Source organism: Poeciliopsis prolifica, unplaced genomic scaffold (genome assembly GCF_027474105.1).
Source record: "Poeciliopsis prolifica strain line A6 unplaced genomic scaffold, Auburn_PproV2 SCAFFOLD003, whole genome shotgun sequence".
Classification (NCBI taxonomy): domain Eukaryota; kingdom Metazoa; phylum Chordata; class Actinopteri; order Cyprinodontiformes; family Poeciliidae; genus Poeciliopsis; species Poeciliopsis prolifica.
This window is the reverse complement of record NW_026562378.1, coordinates 18,737,562-18,758,700: the sequence shown is the minus strand read 5'-3', so window position 1 is coordinate 18,758,700 and position 21,139 is coordinate 18,737,562. Positions and strand designations below refer to the sequence as shown.

The window sequence follows — 21,139 nt, the reverse complement described above, 5'->3', positions numbered from 1 at the left end:
GATTTGGTAATGACAACCAACCAACCTGATTATCATCTTTGTCCATACTAGCATCATCTCTCTTAAGAATGAACTTCTTCTGAAAGTCCATGTTGCGTTCATCTTTGATGTGTTCAGAAAACCGTTGCTCTGGGCTGTAGGATAAAACATAATGAACTGTTATTCTTCAAAGGATGCAAAAAGACAGTGAACCACATTTAAAAGCAAAAGACAAGAAATTAAAAAAAAATGGTAAAAAGATTTTGCTTGAAGAGTTGACCTTTGTATATTCATCCACTCTCAGATTTTGTCAGTCCAAATTACTCACCAAAAATCTGCCTAATCACAGATTTTTCCATGGCACATATCTACTATGTCTCATTATTTCCACACTAAAATCAAAAGTATTTTGTATACAAACAAAATAGTAAATAAACTACAAAACATTTGTAAGGTTTGTGTACTAAATTCTGACACACTCACATGCGAGTGTTTCCAGTCTTATTGATGATGACAGCTTTTCCTGTCTGATCTACATTGTGATCCATGCCAAAGTAGGCGGCCACACGATGCAACAGCATTCGATGATACGAAGTCATCTGAGGAAATTTCTTATACTGGTTACTGCAAGTGAAAAAAAGCATAAGAATAAGTTAGTAATTGTTATATGACCTCTAAGGCATTTGGTCTTAAGTTGAATTATCTCTTGTTGAATGTTGAAATAGTATAAAAAGAGAAGCAAGAAGTTAAGTTGGGATTTGAACTGAAATTAGGGGTGAATCATACGAGGTAAGAATGCAACTGTGATATTATTGCTGAATACTAAGATGGCTATATCGGTTGCAAATAATGCCCATTTTCCTCCCTCAATGCTTTCTTTTCCAAAACAACATAATTTCAATCACTCTCTGTGAGCTGTAGCTTGTCAATCATTAAAAAGGGTATCAAATGGTAAAAACGTCACTCAAACTGTCTTTGTTGGTATGGCACTCTAAATAACAGCCCATTAAATAGTGCCATCTCGGCAGCACTTTCAAATGTGAAAGTCGACACATTAGGGTTGCGATGATGGCCAATATTCTCTACTGAGTAGCTCTAAAATTTAGAGCTATTTAGAGTCTAAATGTAATAGTTATTTCTGGCACATAATGGGGCTCCTGTAGACAATGGGATAATCAAATTCAAACTCACTCGGAAGAAAAATCTAATGCACTAATGTAGCAATCTAGGAAATAAAAATATAATCTTCAAGTGTAAAAATAAGTGTAATGAAAGACAGATTTACTTGTTGTCATTGATGAACTCCAGGATATCTTGTTCTAGTTTAAGCAGCATCATTCGATCCCTGGTGGGTCAAAGGGAGAAAACGAATTAGAGAATTGAGGGGGACCACAGAGTCCTCCATTTAAAATATAGTAAATTTGCCCCTTAAGTTTGAGAAATCAATAAAAACAATCATTTTAATGGTACTTAAGAAAAAAATACCAGGAGTTTCTTTACATGCAAGTTGAAGGCAATAATCTAACTACTTTACAAGAACTCTAAAGATCAACTTAAGCAAAAAAAAAATGTAGAAAAACATGCAATATGGAAACAGTATGAACATCTGCACACAACTATAGCAATTATGATTCCCCAACATAATGATTTTAATATTTTTGTTAAGTCTTTACTTTGTTTAAGCTCCACACAGCAAAAAAAGTGCACCAAAATATTACCATCACACATATTATTATTGGGATTATGTGATCTCTCCAAATACATTTTGTGTGAATATTTACAAATGTGCAGAAGCAACATTGACAACTAAAAGTTGGATATTTTCAAAATTACTTTGAATCACTAATCTGTTTGGATTATTTACAATGTTCATTATAGCCTTATAAGTCCTTTGTTGTACTCATACCTGGGATTGTTTTTCAGTGTGTTGACCAAAAACTCATGAACATCAATGCCTGTGGAGTCGGTGTATTCCTGACTGGAATCTATTACAAAAAAAATGAATGAACAAAAATCATTTCACTAAAAACAAACAACCAAGAAACAAAAATAAAACAAGATACATTGTGAACATATGCCATATGAAGATGTCTCGAGTGGCTGAAGATGAGTAGACATGTTTCATGCTTTGGAAAATAGTTAAGTACTGTATGTTCAGAATATACAGAGAAACACCCTCTAGAGGGCAACATTACTTCTAAACCATACTGCACAGATACATAAGTAAGCCATTTCGTCTCTGCTCCTCTGTGTATGATACTGAGGAATGTTGAGAAAGATTGAGGTGTACTGTAATTATTTTATTTGTACTTTAAAACCGTCTTAAAAGTATCTCTTAGCATTGATGAAGAGACATTACAAAATATCCTACAATCTAGCACAATGATGTCAGTCTCTGGTACAAACAATGACCACCATCAAACTGTGTCTTACCACGTGACAGCATCTTTCGAGGAGTCTTGTCCTTCTTCTCCTTTTCTTCATTTTCATACTCGTCCTTTGAAGACTTTTCTTCCTCTTTGTCTGATGGGCAGCTGATGTGAAGCTGAATGATTTCCTTTAGACACCAATAAAAAAAATGCCCTTTAATATTTGTAATGAATAAAAAAAAATAAAAGAAGAAAAAACAAACAGCTCTAAACTCATGAGTTAAGAGTTGAAAACTGTGGTTACTAGTTATGTTGGAAAAACAAACAAACAAACAAACAAACAAACAGCAATACCGATTCTGGGGGTCCATCGTTGGGGAAAGGACCAGAGGACTCCTCGCATACTGCCAGACTCCGTACTAATTTCATTTTGGCATTAGACTGAAACAAACACGATTATTATATTAGAAACAATTTAGAAGAAATTTGATAAAATATGATCATACAAAAAACATCTAGATTGAGACAAAAAATGGGTTTGAAAAGGAGTTGGGCTTTTTTTTTTTGCCTTTTTCTGCCAAATATTTGACATTTTTGATGTTTACAATGAGAAGAATAAAATAAACTTTCAAATACATTGCCATGTGTGCAAAATCTAGAGGTTTGTTATAATAACTTTTATTGCCTTTGTCGCCTTGTTTTTCCATTTTTGCTTCCAAAACACCCAATATATATTCAAAAGCATCATAATGCAAAAACTTCCCATAAACCTACAAAAAGGCAAATGAACGTCCATAAAACATAAAAATGGAAAAGAAAGATAAAAAGAACAGTTTAATATACAAACAAATGAGAAAGTCACTGAACTATGTAGTCAGACCATAAACTGAATAGACGGTTAGCCCCGCTCCAAGATGATGTTTTCTCAATAACTATTTAATAATATTTTTAATAGCATGTATACACTTCTCTAGTAAGCAAATTTAATTAACTGGAATTAGTTTAAAAGAAAAGCTTATGAGAATGACATATTAAACTAATTACATTTGTTTTAAGAAATTATCATTCTAGTCTCAAAAGAAATTGGCCAGCTCTGCTATTTGTTTCTGGTTATTTGAAACATTCAGTTAGTTCAACTGAATAATGTTGAACTAACTTATGAAGGTCAGTAACACATTTACTGTTAACCTTCTTATCAGCTTTAGGATTTTAAGCCAATGATATAATGCAGACAGTTGACTGTAGGTCAGTGGATTACATAGCCGGAAGGATAAAAAGATATTCCATGCAGCAAATGAGCAAAACATCATTTCAAGCACCAGGATTATAAAGTAATATCAGTTATGCTGAAATTTATTTACCTTGGCCCTTTTCCTGCCATGGCTGTGGTTAGTAGCCCGCTTCTGCTATTAAAGCAAAAGAAAAATAATACTTTAATATTAGGGTGCAATGTAAATATCCATAACCATAATGAATTGAATTAGAAGCCATAAAAGTCTAAAATTACAGGACATCCTAGTTGGAGCATCAACACAATTAGGTTTTCCCTGTATAACAATAAATTTGATTGTTATAGAAATCTTTGAAATGCCACAACCTCCAGCATCTTTATGTATCATGTAAGGAGACCTTACATGATATACCAATGACCAATGACATTATAGATATTAAGTACCTTACAAAAAGTATAAAAATTATATATATATAACTAATGTGTATACTAAAAATGAATAGCACGACAGACATTTCTGTTTATTAAGAGCCTCTGTATTGTTAAAGCATAACAATGACAAAGGTCTTTTTTCAAAAACTGATTTAAAGTGGAGATCTTCCTGTCTCAGACCTTCATGCTGCTGCAGAGCTCATCACACAGTGCAGATCAGGTGTAACTTTAAAGCCGAGAAACCCGCTGAGAAACCAAGTGAATTGAAGGTGATTTTATCACTCATCAAGTGAGATCTTATTGTCACATCCTCCTACCTGTGCATCCTGTGGAGAGTTATCATCTGGCTCTGGCCCCTCTCCTGTCCCATCCTTGGTGCTCTGTGGTTGAGGAGAGCTTTTACCTCGACTGCAGGGCTCGATCTGTAGCCCACTCTCTCCCTCCTGCTGGATGTCTGTTGTCAGGCTCAGTGACATCTTCTTAGGGGAGGGGAGAGGGTGGGAGTGGGGAGGGGATTGGTGGAGGACCCAGTAGTGGCTATGAGAGTGAAAGAAATTTTTCAGAAGAGATGTCTTTTTTTTTTCCTTACAACTGAGCACGTTTTATGCTGTTCCTTGTCCTTTAAAGTAGCTACCTGTTGGCAGTACCAAGTCTATGTCGAACTTTTTACAGTGAGTGTGGGTAAGAACCACACACAGGGAGATGAAGGGAATCCACTAAGGTAGTGTTCTAGGCTGGGCAGCAGGCAGGGGGTAAAGTAAATTCCATAGCAACTCTTGGGTCTTGGGGTAAAGGCTGTCGGAAAACAAAAACAACAAAAAATTTAATAAACTATATGAAACGTATAACTTAGACAGCAAAATGGTTTGAAATGCAAAATAACTGTTACAAGATGCACAGAGAAATCAGCTAATTTAGTTTCAGGATACCAGAAAAGCAGAAAGGAGTATAATCCTGTGCTTTATTTTATTCTTCATGTTTTTCAACCTCTGCGTCATGGAAAATTATGGTTTTGGACATTTCAGAGCTTCAATAAGCACCAGCCCCTTTCCTCTTCTAGAATTTACACAAATTTCTATTTGACAGCAACGGTGTCATGACATCATTTCCTCTCCTACTATAGTCAGAGAATGAAATATTTGAAATGCTTTCTTTGTGTATATTTTTTAATAAAAAGAAATCAGAATCAGTTAAAATTACAATATGCAAGTCAAGGACTTTACTCATTGCTTCTCTAAATATTGTTTCCTTCACTTTTACATTTTTAGAAAAAAAAAAAACTTTTCTTATGAAAGGGATTCATTACCTTTATGGCAACAAATATAACTTATGCATTCTAGGGAACAATGCAGTCCATTGTTAAGTCATTCTGCAAACAATGCATTAGACACCAGAAATGTGCTATGTTTCAAACAATTTTGAAATATATTTAAGCAATTTCTAGTGAACATTGTTCTACACTGAAGACCTGCATAATATAAAATTAAACACTCAGATGTCAATATATTTGAGAATAAAAAATTATTTGGAACTAAACAGTCATCTAAAGCTTTACCATAATATTTTATTGTGTTTTACAAAAGACACCAACAAAAATGAGTATTGTGTTTTCAAATCTTGTTCAAACAACTAAAATGAGATTATTTGTTGTTTTGGCAATATCACTTTTCTTTAGTGAAATGTTGTGTGAGCCATAAACAAACTGCAACCAAATAACATTGCACAGTATTACTTTCACTAAAGCCGAAAGGGTTTTACATAAAAAATATGACGCTCAACTGAGATTTTTGGTTTATCAAACAATTTTGACATTTAAGGCTGATTTTTAGCAAATTATTAAACGACAAAGGAAACTTCTAAACAGTAATTTTCTCAAAACAGGAAAACATCCGCTGCAAAAGACGTTTAGTGAGGAAATAACAATACATAATGAAAAACATTATTTTCATGAAAAATGACATATTTACAGCAGTCAGATGAACTGAAGAGGCAGCACTCTGTCAGGCCGAGTGTGAGATGGAGGGGGGACACCAACAGGCCAGTCACCACCTTTAGAGGTCGTCTAAGGCCTCTCGTCTCTGCCTTCGGCTTACTGCAGTAGCATGGTCTTGCCTACAGTCTGGAGCCCTGGGCACCATGAACAGAAGAGGAAGACACGAATGACGTCATCTTTCACACACTGCGTGACTCATCGCTGCTGCTGCTGCTATTTCTGGCAGGGAGGAGGACAGAGCAGCTGAGAACTAAGAGCTTACTAGGAATGGGCTTTAAAATCAGCACAAACCTTCGCTGTTCATTGCTGGAATACATGTTTTTAGAATGATAAAATCAATCTGACATGAGCATTTGGACGCTGTGCTTGCAATTCTGAAAATTCACATTGGAAAGAATTGAGCAAGCATCAAAAGGACAATAAATAAATAATCACAGATTAAGATCCCAGTGCCGCCTATTATAGCTGCTCTCCATTAATGGTAATAATTAGGGAAGTATTAAAAAATTGGAAATTTAGAGAAATTAAAGAATAGCTTAAACAAGTCTAAGTTTTATTCTGGGTTTACAAAGAAATTAAGAATGCAAAAACTGTCAATGCTGTCATTTCAGATCCATGCAAATACAAATATTTCTAAATTACCAGACTTTGTTACATTCCACACTTTCAACCCCAATTGCAAATTGTAAAACAAAAGGTAGGTCATTATCAAATATATATATATATATATCTTACAACAGTAAGTATGACGATTATGGCTGAAACTACCATTTTAGATTTTATATTCAATTAAAAAATAAAAATGCAATTTGGAAGACAAACTACTGAACTACAGTGTTCATTAAAAACACATTTATTGATAATCAGTTTTACAAGTCAGCAGATTCCAGGTAGGGGGTTCAGAATTTCAGGAGGCACAAATTTAGGCATATGTTTAATGGGTTACATGCGTAAACAAAGCAAGGTAACATTTACCAAGATCTCTGTATTGTTTGGAATGAGAAAACAAATGAGGCAGGGATTTCCAATGTGGGAAAGACCAAGGTGATGCAGCAGCAAAGTCGTCATTATCAAAAGCATCAGCAGCAACACTAGATCATTGACAACGACACCCACATTCCCCAACCTCACTTTGCTTGCAGAAATCTACCACAGCAGCACAAAAAACAGCCACACTGTAATGTAGATCTGACTCAGTCATTCCAAAAATAGTCCTCTGTGTGTTCTGGGAGAAACAGAGAGAAGGCTTCTGAACTCCCAAGCAGTGACAATTATTCATTTCAAATGTCAGTCCGTCCTTAATAACAGAGAGGAAGCAGAAAAAAATTGCAGCTCAAAACTACTAATGGGATGCTTATGAATAAACCAGCTTCTCCTTCCAGTCCTCTTATGTTTACACAGCTCTGTCATCAACACTCCATAGCTTTTTTCAACATAGACATGATGCTGCCCACTGGGTTGCCAAGGAGACGATAACGTCATTCTTAACTGCTGCCATTTGATTTGAGTGAGTAAAGTGTGGATGAAGGAAAGATTGATAATAAAGAGTGAATGCAGCGTGCATTCGCCATCGCTAATACAAAGAGAACCACTGAAGACAGTTACGCCATTTAATCCAGGTTCTTTGAAGTTGAGATATTATTGTAGTTTAATGTAGCTCACCAGATATCCAGGTCATTTTACATTGCCTGGATATCTGGTGAGCTAGATATCCAGGCAATAGCAAATAGCTAATTTTCTTATGAGTACAGGAAACAGATGAGTCTCTTGCTGCAGTACCAACATACATTTTCAGTATCCTTTCCAACCTATGGAAAATAAGCGTCGTCATATAAGTCAGTCACTTGGCACCAAACAGCAAATATGTGGACTCCATTTAGCTACAATGACAAATTGTTTTATCCTCATTCAATCTCACTCAATCTTCTGCATATTGCTAACTAATTGTTATATTGTTAGCCATCTATGGCCTTGAATTAGTGGAATGCAAAACTTGTGTTCCAATGCATTTCTTACAGTGCGTGCTGTGTAGAGTTAAAGGAAGCATGTGGTGCAGAAATATATGTTTCATGTTCATATGAAACATTCAGTGAAACAAAAGTTCTCTAACTGAGAAACACAAACCAACATTTTCACAACTGCCCAATGCACCCCTTAAAAATGTCAGTGATAAAAGGATAAGGATCTTCAGTGGTTTCAAAGAATAAGACATCACAAGTAATGTGTATCCATTTATGACTGGCTGACAGTCAATGTGTTTGATGCACAGCAATTTATGCAGCATACAATGTCTAAAATTATATCGTAAGTTGCAATATGCGTCTATTAAAGAAAATAAGAGTTCAAAAGAAATATAACAGTGCAATGTGCAGTTTATATTAAGTAGGTCAATCCAAAAGCTCCTAGAGATCAAGTAAAAAAATCAGTCAGTTTGAGTTTCAAGTGATATGTAAGCGCTTCCCAGGTGCATGTATGGGGTAAAGTATTCACACATAAAATCTGCCTTTTGAAAAGCTATTTTTCTAAAATATTTAAATTTTATCTTTTTTTTTTCTTTTTCAATTGAAAGATTTGCTTTTTTGGCCTATTGATTGCTAAATTCTGCAAATGTATGCTAAAGATTATATCTTTGGGATTAACAATTATTTTTAATGATCACCATGATACAGTTTTATGGTAAAATTACTAATTAATCCATAAGTAACAAGTGCTGCATAAAATAAGCAGTTTGCTTCCTGCTGTCTTATGACAGGTAAACAGATGATACACACTGGGGTCATGTTTCCTACTCTGCCTCTTTGTATCAAGTTACCACTATAACATCATATCAGCCGCTGACCTGAAATTTGGTAAAAGCTAGAAAGAGTAATGACAATGGTCAAAACTGGGGTGGTAAACAGACGCTCTGAATCTGATAGTGGGCTAAGCAAAATAAAGTATATCACAAGGTTTTCTTGTCAAGTCCAATTGTCAAACAAGGACAACATCTCAAATGGTTTACACAAATAAAAGGGAAAGTCCCTTCTCCACAGCTGCTGAGAAGTGTGGGGAGATTATGTTATATAGTCCTAAAACCCAAACAGACATTCCATCCAGGACATTTGAATTCTTTCTCCAAACAACTTTGAGACTGTAAAACAACATATGAATAAACTTGCATAGTACTGCAAAAAAAACAAATACCACATTAATGTTTTTTTTCTTGCCATAAGCCTGATTAACAATTTTTAATTAACAGACACATTGTAAATGAAGACTATTATTGATACTTACAGGCATCACTTGATCACTTGATACAGCTCAAGTCATTTAATTCACCCAACTACCTCAAAATTTCTGCAATGAAGAATCATGCACAGTAAAAATGCCTCTGTTTTTGGTGGAAACTGAATGAGAGATGAATGAAATGGTGAATGGAGGCGCAAAGCAGGAGGGAGCATGCACATACAAACCCACAGAAGGAAGTGGGAGACACACAGGCAACTCGACCCAATTCAGCTCGTCTGTATTCAGCTGCACACCTCGCCCATTTGACGTCAGAGAGAACTCATTTCACTCAAGGCAGTAAGGTTATGTCTTCACCGAGTGGAGGCTGAACCGTGTGTGTGTGTGTGTGTTTGGGGGTGTGTGTGTGTGGGACGGTTGGGGGGTGACGAGAGAGTTTGTGCAAGCTCAGTGCCTGCACATATCATATATCAGCAGCCCTCACAGTGTTTGCGCACCAGTGCTGTCTGTGTCAGAGAGGATTCCCCTTTGCGTTGGTTGCAGTTTCACACAGGGCGGGAGGAGGGGGCTGGCAGAGAACGAGGGACTGTAAAGGAAAACCCATGGAGAATTGTAATTTAACAACATCTCTGCTTCATAAGATTTAGATAGATACGACAGTAATGACTCCAAGATACCAGTTTTATCAATGAAAGTTTTGAAAAGCTAGTGCATCAATGGATGACTGAAAGCAATACTAGGTTAAAGAACACCAGCATAAACACACAAAGACAGATGAGGGAATCACAAACTGTCAAACGCAGAGGAAGAAAGGATTCCTCCTCTTTAATCTGTCTCTTTGCTTCTACTTGCCACTCAATCTTCTTTTTCCCTCTTAGTTATGAGGATACCCCCATCCTTCCACGCTGAACTCGAACATCAATATCTTAATTGTTAAACCTACCACTAAAAGTTACCTTTCTCTCCCTCTTTCGTCATCTTTTGAAGTATTTTCTTAAATTGCCGGGTTTGCTGCTGACGCCATCCTCCTCCACTCAGCCAACCCACTCAGTCCTGTGGGACGAGCTATGAGTCATTCTCTCCTTCCTTCCCTTCCCTCCCTCCATAGTTACCTACCAGCCTACCTGCACATCTCTTCTGCTTCTCCTAATCGTTATAAAGTGTATACACTGATATGATTTGTGTTCTGTGAAAAAGAGAGGACACAAGGATTTGTGTAGATAAATTAGATGAGAAAAGTGCAAAGCTAGGTAGAGATGCATTTGTTGGCAATAAAATTGACAATCCTGTACTTATGACACATAGTGCATTCAAGAGGACGACGAGGGGATCCTGATCACAAATGCATTTTTGATGAAAATGGGGGAGAAAGAAAGAGCATGATGGAAAGAAATGAGTGTTTGTGATCAAAAATCAAAACTATAAATTCTCAAAGAAAAAACATAAAATTGTTGGGAGCACATAGCTGCATTATTTATCTAATTGTTACTCATATTTTCATGTTTACAATTACACAACCATTGAGACTGTGGGGATGCATGGTTTTGTCAACTATTACATTTCAAGTAAAATACATTTAATTCTGCTGTGAAAACTATCTGATGAGCAGAATGGTCTCAGACTGCCTTAGATGGCCAAACCTGAGATTTTGGTGGTTGAAATGCTTGAGCTCAATGACAGCGGTAGCGATAGGTCTATTACCCCAGATTTACTGAATGCGTCCCTGCTCCACTGCGCTGCATAGCAAGATTTAGAAATAATATTTTACATTTACAATTTTTAAATAATCATTCCTTCTGAACAACTGAATGTGGATATCCTGTTTCACTTTTGCAGCTGTGCATATAAAAACAGAATGATATTTTTAAAAACTGACTGTGTACACCAGAGATACATGGCTTACATCTGAGTGCAGTTCATGGTTTGGAGTTATACATACAATCATAGCACACCAAAAAGAAACTACAGTGAATACATTAAAAGTGATAAAGTAAACGTCTGTGTGTGTCTGTATATAACATGACATTTAAACTACAAAGAGATGTCAATGCTCAATCAAGTTGAAAAACAAGCTTCCAAATTCTCAAGCTATGCATTTTTAGTCAAATATCTAATTAAACTATATGCACAGAAGACTAAAGAGAAATGAGACCAATAGAAAAAAACAACTCAGAATCACTAATAAATCTGTATGATTCACCAACCTGGGATAAGCTTTGGGAAGGCAATAGAGTAAAGACGGTCACATAATATAATAATATTATCTCTAAGCTGTCTGTGAAAGATACCTCACTGTAGTTTGGCAGGCACTAAAAAATTTAACAGCACCAGAGACCCTTAGTTTAGCTGCTGGCCCGTCTCTAATGTGCTCGTCAAACATTTAAACCTTGTGACAAGATACAGCAACATGACATTTCTTAACTGTGAAATTAATAGATTTTGATTTTCAAAGTGCTTCGTAGCTTGTCTTCTTAAGAATGTTAAAATCTGTGGACAACTCGGCTTGCAGTGCCAGTATGGCTGGTTTGACTTTTCGGGAATAAAAATGGGAGCAGCTACTGCGATTATTATAAACCTTATGTAATTTATCGTCTTCCTTCAGTGTTAGAAGCAGGGAGCAGTGGAATAGGGTGCTGGAGAGATAGGAAAGAGAAGACAGGAGGGAAACATGGAGGAGCAAGGGGTGGATAGTGAGACAGGAAGAGAGGAAAAACTTCTCAATGATGAAACAATCTGCACTCTTATGTGATTGGACCGTGCTTCCACCAATGGGAGGACCAGCTCCATGGCAACAGGCTCTGTCACCAAGAGAAAAGCTGCCATATCCCTCAACACCCCCATATTTTTCCTTTCCTTTTCACTCTCATGACCCATGCTTTTCCCATCCACAAGGCCCGGAGTATTTTTCTTTAGATGCTTGCACAAAATAACAAAAATAAAACGACATGCAGAACAACAACAGAAGCAATCTGAGTTACTGTACTTAAATCTTGGATAATCCAGATCCATCACATATGCACAGTGAAGCCCACACATGCAACAAAATATGGTTTCTAGGTGTTCACACGGACACACTGGGATTTTCAGAGAGATCAGAAGGTGACTCATTCACACACAGTTGTTGAAACGAGCAGACATATGAATGTTCCCCCAACACACTGTCTAACCACACACAGTTCTGTTCCACTCCATCTTGATAAGGGCAGAGATTATCCGATCTCTTAATTAACAGATTGATCTTACATCAGCAAAGTGAGACTTTCAAATAGGGCCGGATCAAAAAAGCACAAAAAACAGTGATAAATGTGACTTTTAATAATCAATCTGCATTTTAATCACATACAGTTTACTATAGCAATGGAAGGATCTTTTGTGACAATAATCCATTACAGCAACACACTTGTTGATTATACTTATGTCTTAATATTTATTTCAACATGTTTTGACAACTTTCATCATTACTGACATCAATATTGCTGCTAGTATTAAAATAGCTTTATTACATCCAGATTTATTAAACAGCCTACTATTTTTTCAATGCAAAATATAGCAGTTAGCTTCACATGCAAAACTCATCTTGTATTCATGGCTAAGTTAACAGTTTCTCATCATAACGTTTGAGTCAAATTGTTAACTGTCAAACATGTACAACTTCTATTTGAAGTACCAGGTTTGAGACTGCCTACGCTTTTTCCACAACTTTGATTTTCCTCTACGAACCTCATTCTTATGTGAACTAGGATATATCCTTGGACTCAATATAATATTGAAAGACTAACTCATTATTCAACTTTCTTTTTTTCATCTTTTATAGTATAAGCTATAGCTTATATCCAACTAGCTGTAGTTCAAAACTAATTGGTTTTTCAAACTGTTCATATTTTAAATCTCTTTGAAGAAAATTAACCCCAGAGCTAAGTGCTGCCACCATGTTTCAAGATGAACAGGGTGTTCTTGGGACAGCCGAGCGCTTTTTGGATAGTATCACAGAACTTTAAACTTTGTTTCAGAGCATCAGAGCATAATACATTTTCCTTTAGGGAGATTGTATTAGGGTCTGGATGTTTTTACATGTAGAACACAAACAAATGCCTGCTTGTCTTTTCTTCTACTTAATTTTAGAGGCGTGCAGTTTTTACTTCAATATTTGAGGACTTTCATCACTGTCTCAGGGACAAATTCTGCGATGTAAATTATATATATATTATATGTAAATTATATATATATATATATATTATGTTCTTGTCAAAAAAAGACAAGGAAGTAATATAGTCATGATTAGTGAAAATCGCCATCACTATTTTAATGTAGAAAACACTACAGAAAATTAAGAATTCATGGATACTCAATTGTGTCAAAATCAATTTAAGCCCATTCACACCTACCCAAATTGTTACACTTCTTCCAGCAACAGTCAAGCAATACCAATGACAGACACTAACTAACCCTAACCCATCCCTCACCACAGCTGATCACATGACTAAAACAATAACCTGCTGGAAAGTTTAAAATCTGCTAACATGGCGAGTAAATTCAGAAAAAAAAAAACACATGCAACCCTCCTTAGCCAACAAGAATAAAATCTTTTGGAGTTACTTTTCTTATGAGGCAGATGAACAGGAAAAAAACAAAAGGCTAAAAGATGCCACTGTAAGGAACCCAGAGACTTTTAAAAAAGCTGTTACGGTGACAAAAAAGTTATTGACTATTAAATATTTTTTGAAGTATTGGTCTCAATCTTAAAATTTTAGTATGATGACTTATGAGCAGCAAGATCCTCCTCATCTTTTGACAATGTAAACCAGTACATTAATGTAGGATGCAAATTACATTTTTTCCATTGCTTTTCAGTATTTTGTTGAAACTATATTTTTTATAAATGTTAAATATCTTTTCAATATCTGCCAAACACTTTCTATGGACAACAATAAGGCATTTTCCAGGTCCTTCCACTTCTGTCTAGGTTGGCGAACTTGTAGAACTCAAGTTTTCAGATTCAGCTTTTCTACTTTAGTCAGGCAAGGTGTTATGTAAGATATACAATAAAGTCATACATCAAGCACAAGTTCTTTGTGGAATACATGAAGGCAGGTCAAAGGATATATTTGAGAAGTTTCAAATTAAAATTAAATGTTAGTGGCAAAACTTTGCATTTCATTTGAAAAAGGTCACGGGGAAATAAATGTTTAAAATAAAAGTAGAATTTTGTGTCACTTCAAAACTAAATTAGGAAGGAATAAATTTAAAGATTTGCAGTTATTCATAGCAATGACTATCTGCTAAATATACATCTATATTTCAATATGGCAGCAAATATTTTATTTATCACCTGCTTTGCATACGTACACAATATGCACTACAAATATTTTATGCCATGTTCTTTATGCCATGTTCTCATTCTACTAATTTATTATTTCTCAAAACTTGTCTGGTTAACATAATTTTTTTTACAAAAAATTATGCTAAATTAAGACATTAAAACATTTCAACTGATGAATTGTACCTCACCATGTTGCTGCACTTTGTGGCAATAGATTTTTTTTAGAATGGTATTGATTTGAATGAAATATGAAACAGAGTCTGCTACTACTCTGTAATGACACAACTGGTATTGGGAGAGAGTGAAGATCGAGACACCTCCATAAAGACAAAGCAAAGCTTTCTGTATAAGTCTTTGGAACTTAAGTCAAATGGCAAAATAACTCAAATGCATAAACACAGCTTCTTCCCACGTTTTCCCTAAACAAGCTATTACAATATAACAAGTTAGGCAGTTAAGTAGGTATATGAAATATTTTTTTTCTAATGGGATTGAACATCCTTTTATTTGTTGTTTCTTTGTGTAAATACGCAAAATGATCATTTGCAAAGTAAATAATTTGTTATCAAATGTACAGAAAAGGATTCCCCCTTTGCCAAAAAAAAAATGAATCTAGTGAACAGATTTCAAGTACCAAATGTGTTTTGCGGGCCATCACTCTGAAATGCACCGATTTGCTGTGCACACTTCTAAGCACGGTCTCTGGGCTGCCATGCAACAACAGTGATCAAGGTTCTAGAGTTGCCAGCTAGCTAGCCTCATGCTGGGAAAAGGATCTAGTCAATCAAACTGCCAGGCTGTCACTATAAAGCGTACACAAAGTTACAAGAGAGCAAATCCTAAACTTCAATGGACATTTTACAACTTGTTTTCAATCCGTAATAAACTTCTTAAACTGTTAATCATGTTTTCACTGGGTCCTTTGGTTTGAAATATCCCATTGTTAATTTCATGGTCGCTTTGCTTCCTACTTATAATTTCTGTGTGAAAGAGAGTGTGGATGTCACTGCTGCTTTGGCTCAGATTAGAAGCTAGTCTCTGGGTCACATAGCTGACTCGACAGCAGTGTCACATCACCAGTGTGCTTTACCATCTGTTTATATGTTAAAGACGTATTATACCTAAAATCTGAAGCATATTTCATCTTTTTTTCTTCCCCATGAGTCTCCTCTCCTTCATAACCATGCTGTTATATATCAGAGGGACTAACCAGGGCAGGTCTCAATGCACAACCTAGGAAATCAGTTTGCAAAGTTTGCATGTACTTTTCCCCCAGAGTAATAATTAGAATTTCAAAATTTAACTCAAATGTATGTATTCAGTTTTTTGTGTGCAGTTTGGGAAACATTCTTTGGCCCCATCTCTCTAAGTTTTTGACTAACAGACAAGAAGAAGAAAAATGTCTTGAAACCTAATACCCAGGCAGCTTTTTTATCTAATGTTGGGCATTCGTCTTTTCTAACTGACAATAGAATATAATCATAAAAAACCTTTGCCTTTTGTAAAAATAAGGCAAACTGAACAGATCAAGCAGCTAATGAGGATATGTATGTTTGTTGTTTTTAAGGCTGAGATAGATGCATACACATGCATATAGAGGCACTCATTATATAAACAGGCCAGATACAACACAAGACAGATTTAGGCCAACAAAAAAGAAAAAAAAAAAAAAAGAAGGGGAAGAAATGATGAAGTGCATTGTGGTGCTGATTTTTAAACAGCAGAACCTCCATACAAGCTAAGGGGAGGAAAAGTCTGGCTGTCTAAGCCTGAAACTGTGCTCACACTATCAGAATGGATTGCTATTTATAGCAATAGATTTTTTTTATTCAAGAAGGATCTGTTATGTTTTTTCTCACGCTTGTGCAGCCTCCCTCTCACCTTCCTATCTACTCTCTGTTCCTGTACACAGTGTTCCATAAATAAAGGTACAAGCACAATTGCAAATGTTCAGATAAACTTGAATTTCACTTACAGGAAAGGTCAAAAGTTACCTTTAAAACAAGCCCCTTAATTGTAAAGCACCTATCCATCTATGGGAGGGGGGTCATGACGAAATGTCAAATGTGTTTTATGTAAGGGGTTTTAAAGCCTCACTTCGTTCCCCCTTTCTTAAGCTGACAGTATTGCAGAGCAGCGCCTACTTCTTGGTGACTCTCCACCCCACCAGATCAACCCCACCCTCCCACACAGAGACAGAGGAAGGGAATTCCTTACTACCTCATCAATGCTTCAGAAAAAAACAAAAACAAACAAGGTTTGTCTGAACATCTACATCATCTATTTAAGCACAAACTGACCAGTAAGCACAAACTTGACTATTGAGCATCTATTAAAGACCACCAATAACAAAACCAGAACAGAACTGTCTAAGTTAAATTAGTCATATAAGAAGAAATGTTTAAGGTACAGGCCACAATTTCCAAGCAACTCTAGGACTTTAGCTATGCTGCAGGGATCTTTTAATTTTTTATAAGAGGAAAAACATTTAAAAGATGTTCTTGCCATTATAAGTCATTACATTAGTGACAATGCATGATAAATAATAAAAAAAACTACATCATTCACCAATTTAATAAAGCTCACAATTACACAGACAATGCATGTAGAGAACAGCCTTTTTGATCTTCTGCTAAAGCAGGATTGTCACAACTACAAACTTTACAACAATAAAAAAAAATGTAAAATAATTAAAAAAAAGAAAAGATTAATCAGTGAATTCAGCACTCAAACAAGACCAAGCTTTTAAAATATTTACCTCAGCATGTAGTAGTACAAATGAATGAATTCCATTTTCTGCAGCAAGTGAAGAGAGATTCAAAAGACTCCAGGTCTGCCACTATCTTCAGCTCATTGTACTTTTCTCCATCTTCACGCCTGGTGTGTTACCTTCCTCGCTGGAGATACTATCAGCTCTGCTTTTTTAATTGGTTTTATGAGAGAAAAAAAAAGTCTCTTCTGGCTTCCCCCTCTTTATCCGAGTGTGGCACAGGCACTACATCGGAAAAGAGAAAACCTTGCTCGCAAACTAGCCCCCTCTTTGCCTACCACTCTTATGCTATCATGCGCACAGTTTGTACCGCTCCCTGCTCCTCAAACCCTCCCTTTCGTGCAGATTCTCATTCTCTCCCCTACACATCTTGTTTGCTCTTTGCCTCTGTAACAATATAGTTGCAATGACGGCCGAAGCAGGGCATTCAAGAAGCCCAGCTGTTAACAGGGCTGCTTGGATCCGCTAGCACATCAGTTGATTCAACAGCACTTCTTTGTGATGACCAATTGCAGTAAATATCATTTAATAGATGCAGTTTTCAAGATTCGGTTATGTTCTGTTAAAAAAAAGGAAAAAGAAAAAAAAAAAAAAAGATACGTCACATAGTCTGAGGACACACTAGGCGCCATTCATCACTCTCCATTTTTCGGAAGCTCTGTCATCATCTGCAGCCTGTGTCTGGCAAAACTGAATAAGCTTCAAGTACTGACAGCTGCTGGTGAAACTCTAGCACTGCTGCAATGGATGCAAAGTAAAAATTATACCTGGGGAGCGATGTGAGAAGGGTAGAAAAGGAGATGGAGGAAGAAAAAAAATTAAACCACCTCATTAGCAAGGAAAACCTTATTCCCACTAGACAACATATTTGCATGTTCTCCATACAGTCACTTAACTGCAAACGTCAGCTGAAAGACACTGCAGAACAGGGGCAATCAAAAGTTCAGCGACAAAAATTATTTTAGCAGCAAACTTTATGTAAGGCAGTTACTTAAGCTCTGGAGCTGTGTTCTGATAGGCTAAAGCTTCAACTGAAATAAGTGTGGTCTACTAAGGTTTTGGCCCAGCTTCTAATTACCTTTGAGTAATAGTGACCGTGCCAGTTTTTGACAACTAAAAACCGGATATAGATAATATGGCAGGAACAGTAATCAAAGTTACATACAATGTTAAGAATATACAAGAGTAAATAAAGCACTATCAGCATTGTTTGTCACTTCTGAACATGCATTTCCATTATATGACACTATGTTATTTATTTTGAAAACATAAAATTTTCATCACTATAAACCAGCACTTAAAACTTTTCTCCTTCATGTGAACTCAACATTTTCTATAGATGTCAATCTGATGTTTCATGGATGAATAAAAAAAAAAAACATTTAACTGAACAATGTCCCTAATCTTAAATGTTATATCGTCACCATTTTTCTTAGATATCTACTGTTGAACTATGTTGAATATTTCACTTTTACTGTAATATAAACATTTCTTTACTCATAAGAAGCCAAAATTCTGTCCCATATCTAGGCTATTATATGCCTTTCTAATTCTAATGATGAAACAACAGATTAAGCGTGTATAAGAGACAGAGAAATATGAGCAAAGGAACTCATCTTACTGCCATTTAGTTCACTGAATGCATTTCTTCCACAGTCTTAGCACAGCAACTACAGAAACATGTCATAGTGCTCTTAATCAATCTTCATGAACGATTTAACTATAAGACAAAAGTGTCAAAGACAAAACGACTGCAGTCACCTTTTGTTGAGTGTAGACAACTTTACAGCTTCACACTGTATAGAATCACAACTGTCATCACAGCATCAATGTCTGCTGATTGCATCCAATCAGTCAAAGGACTGACTGGATGCAATATTTGGTAGGACACTGTATTTCAAGCAACATGCATTCATCTCCAGCATGCAAAAAAAAATACATCTAGCCAGTTGAGTGGATTTTCACTGCCCTTAATGTCCACATTTGTTACAGATTTTAGAGAAAGTAATAATTTATAAAACCATACAAAGTGGTGGGCACATTATGGTAATGAGAAACAATATTAGAGTAGAGAAAATGTGTATTAATTGCAACCAATATAGTTTTTGCAATGATAACTATCAATGCATTAATGGCATGTTGTCCTTACAACATGCAATCAACATCATTTAGTGACAGCTTAGAGTTGTATTAATAAATAGTAAGCCGAGGTACTGAAGCAACATATTGTTTTTTGGCTATGTAAGCTTTAAAGTTTGGCTTTAAGGCCAAACAATATTTAACAATGCCAATAAACTGCAGTTCATTTAGAAAGAAATCACCTTTACATGCTCTAAATGTTTCTCTTGTTAGTTTGGCACCTAAAGCACAGAGTGAAACCCTTTCATTTATCTTCCAGGTTGTCCATCAATATAAAGATGAAGATTTTAATTTACATTCTCTTTTTTGTTCTTATCAAAAGGGTAGCTTTTCTACCCTTGCATCATATATTTTATTTAGATACAACAGGGCAGCATTAGCAGCACTGGTGACTGTGATGAGTGCTGTCACCTCAACACACTCACAATTTAAGAATCGTGCAAAACATATACAAGTCGAGAAAATTAATAGCTGCTCCCCTTAAAACTTGCAAACCTTTTATATATATATATATATATATATATATATATATATATATCTCGACTCAGTGATCCACACCACCAGGATCTACAGCACGGACATTGGGATGCCATTCGGACTAAAGAAGTGTGGTCGGCTGATCACTCCCAGAAGGAACAATAGCAGACATAGAGGACAGTTATAAGTACCTAGGTATATCACAAGCAAATGGCAACCTCAATGAGGTCACAAGGAAGGGAGCCACAGCTAAATAACTCCAACGAATAAGGTAAGTCCTGAGAAGCCAGCTCAATGGCAGGAACAAAATCCGTGCGATAAACAGCTATGCCTTGCCAGTAATCAGATACCCTGCTGGAATAATTAGCTGGTCAAAGGAGGAGATAAAAGCCACAGATAGTAAGACTCGAAAACTACTAACCATGCATGGAGGGTTCCACCCCAAATCCAGCACCCGGAGACTGTACACGAGCCGCAAGGAAGGAGGCAGAGGACTAGTGAGTGTGAGAACCACTGTCCAGGACAAAACATCTAAGATCCATAGATACATCAGGGACAAAGCCTCAACAGACAATGTGCTCAGTGAATGTCTCAGACAACAGGGAACGGAGGTTGAGGTGCCAGAGATACCATCATGGGAGGACAAGCCCCTACATGGGATGTACCACCAGCAAATAACCCAAGTGGCTGATATCAGTAAATACCAATGGCTGGAAAAAGCTGGACTCAAGGACAGCACAGAGGCCCTCATCCTGGCCGCCCAGGAACAGGCACTAAACACCAGAGCAATAGAGGCCCAGATCTACCACACCAGACAAGACCCAAGGTGTAGGTTGTGCAAGGAGGCCCCTGAGACAGTCCAGCACATAACAGCAGGGTGCAAGATACTGGCAGGGAAAGCGTACATGGAACGACATAACCAAGTGGCAGGCATAGTCTACAGAAACATCTGTGCAGAATATGGACTGGAAACCCCGAGATCAAAGTGGGAAATACCCCCAAAGGTGGTGGAGAACGCCAGAGCTAAGATCCTGTGGGACTTCCAGATCCAGACAGACAGAATGGTAATGGCGAACCAACCAGACATTGTCGTAGTGGATAAACAACAGAGGAAAGTCGTTGTGGTAGATGTAGCAATACCAAGTGACTACAACATCAGGAAAAAGGAGCACGAGAAACTGGAGAAATACCAGGGCCTCCTCTT

At 36.5% G+C, this 21,139-nt stretch overlaps 1 protein-coding gene across 12 annotated transcripts in view; it reads right to left on the bottom strand.

The window, feature by feature from the left end:
* Window positions 1–21,139, bottom strand: part of LOC129356794 (R3H domain-containing protein 2) — a 46,357-nt gene that overhangs the window by 18,356 nt on the left and 6,862 nt on the right. For 10 of the 12 annotated variants that reach the window (XM_055026347.1, XM_055026391.1, XM_055026381.1 and 7 more), the window contains 10 exons: window positions 5,979–6,138; window positions 4,646–4,806; window positions 4,329–4,548; window positions 3,710–3,754; window positions 2,703–2,789; window positions 2,413–2,536; window positions 1,886–1,964; window positions 1,265–1,324; window positions 463–603; window positions 26–134 (listed from right to left, as the gene is read on the bottom strand). In XM_055026347.1, the coding sequence (XP_054882322.1) occupies window positions 26–134; window positions 463–603; window positions 1,265–1,324; window positions 1,886–1,964; window positions 2,413–2,536; window positions 2,703–2,789; window positions 3,710–3,754; window positions 4,329–4,487 (804 nt within the window). In that variant the 5' untranslated portion in view covers window positions 4,488–4,548; window positions 4,646–4,806; window positions 5,979–6,138. Of the gene's footprint in view, window positions 1–25; window positions 135–462; window positions 604–1,264; window positions 1,325–1,885; window positions 1,965–2,412; window positions 2,537–2,702; window positions 2,790–3,709; window positions 3,755–4,328; window positions 4,549–4,645; window positions 4,807–5,978; window positions 6,139–17,307; window positions 18,405–21,139 lie in introns of those variants that run through there. The other 2 variants (XM_055026357.1, XM_055026373.1) reach the window with 2 other exon arrangements.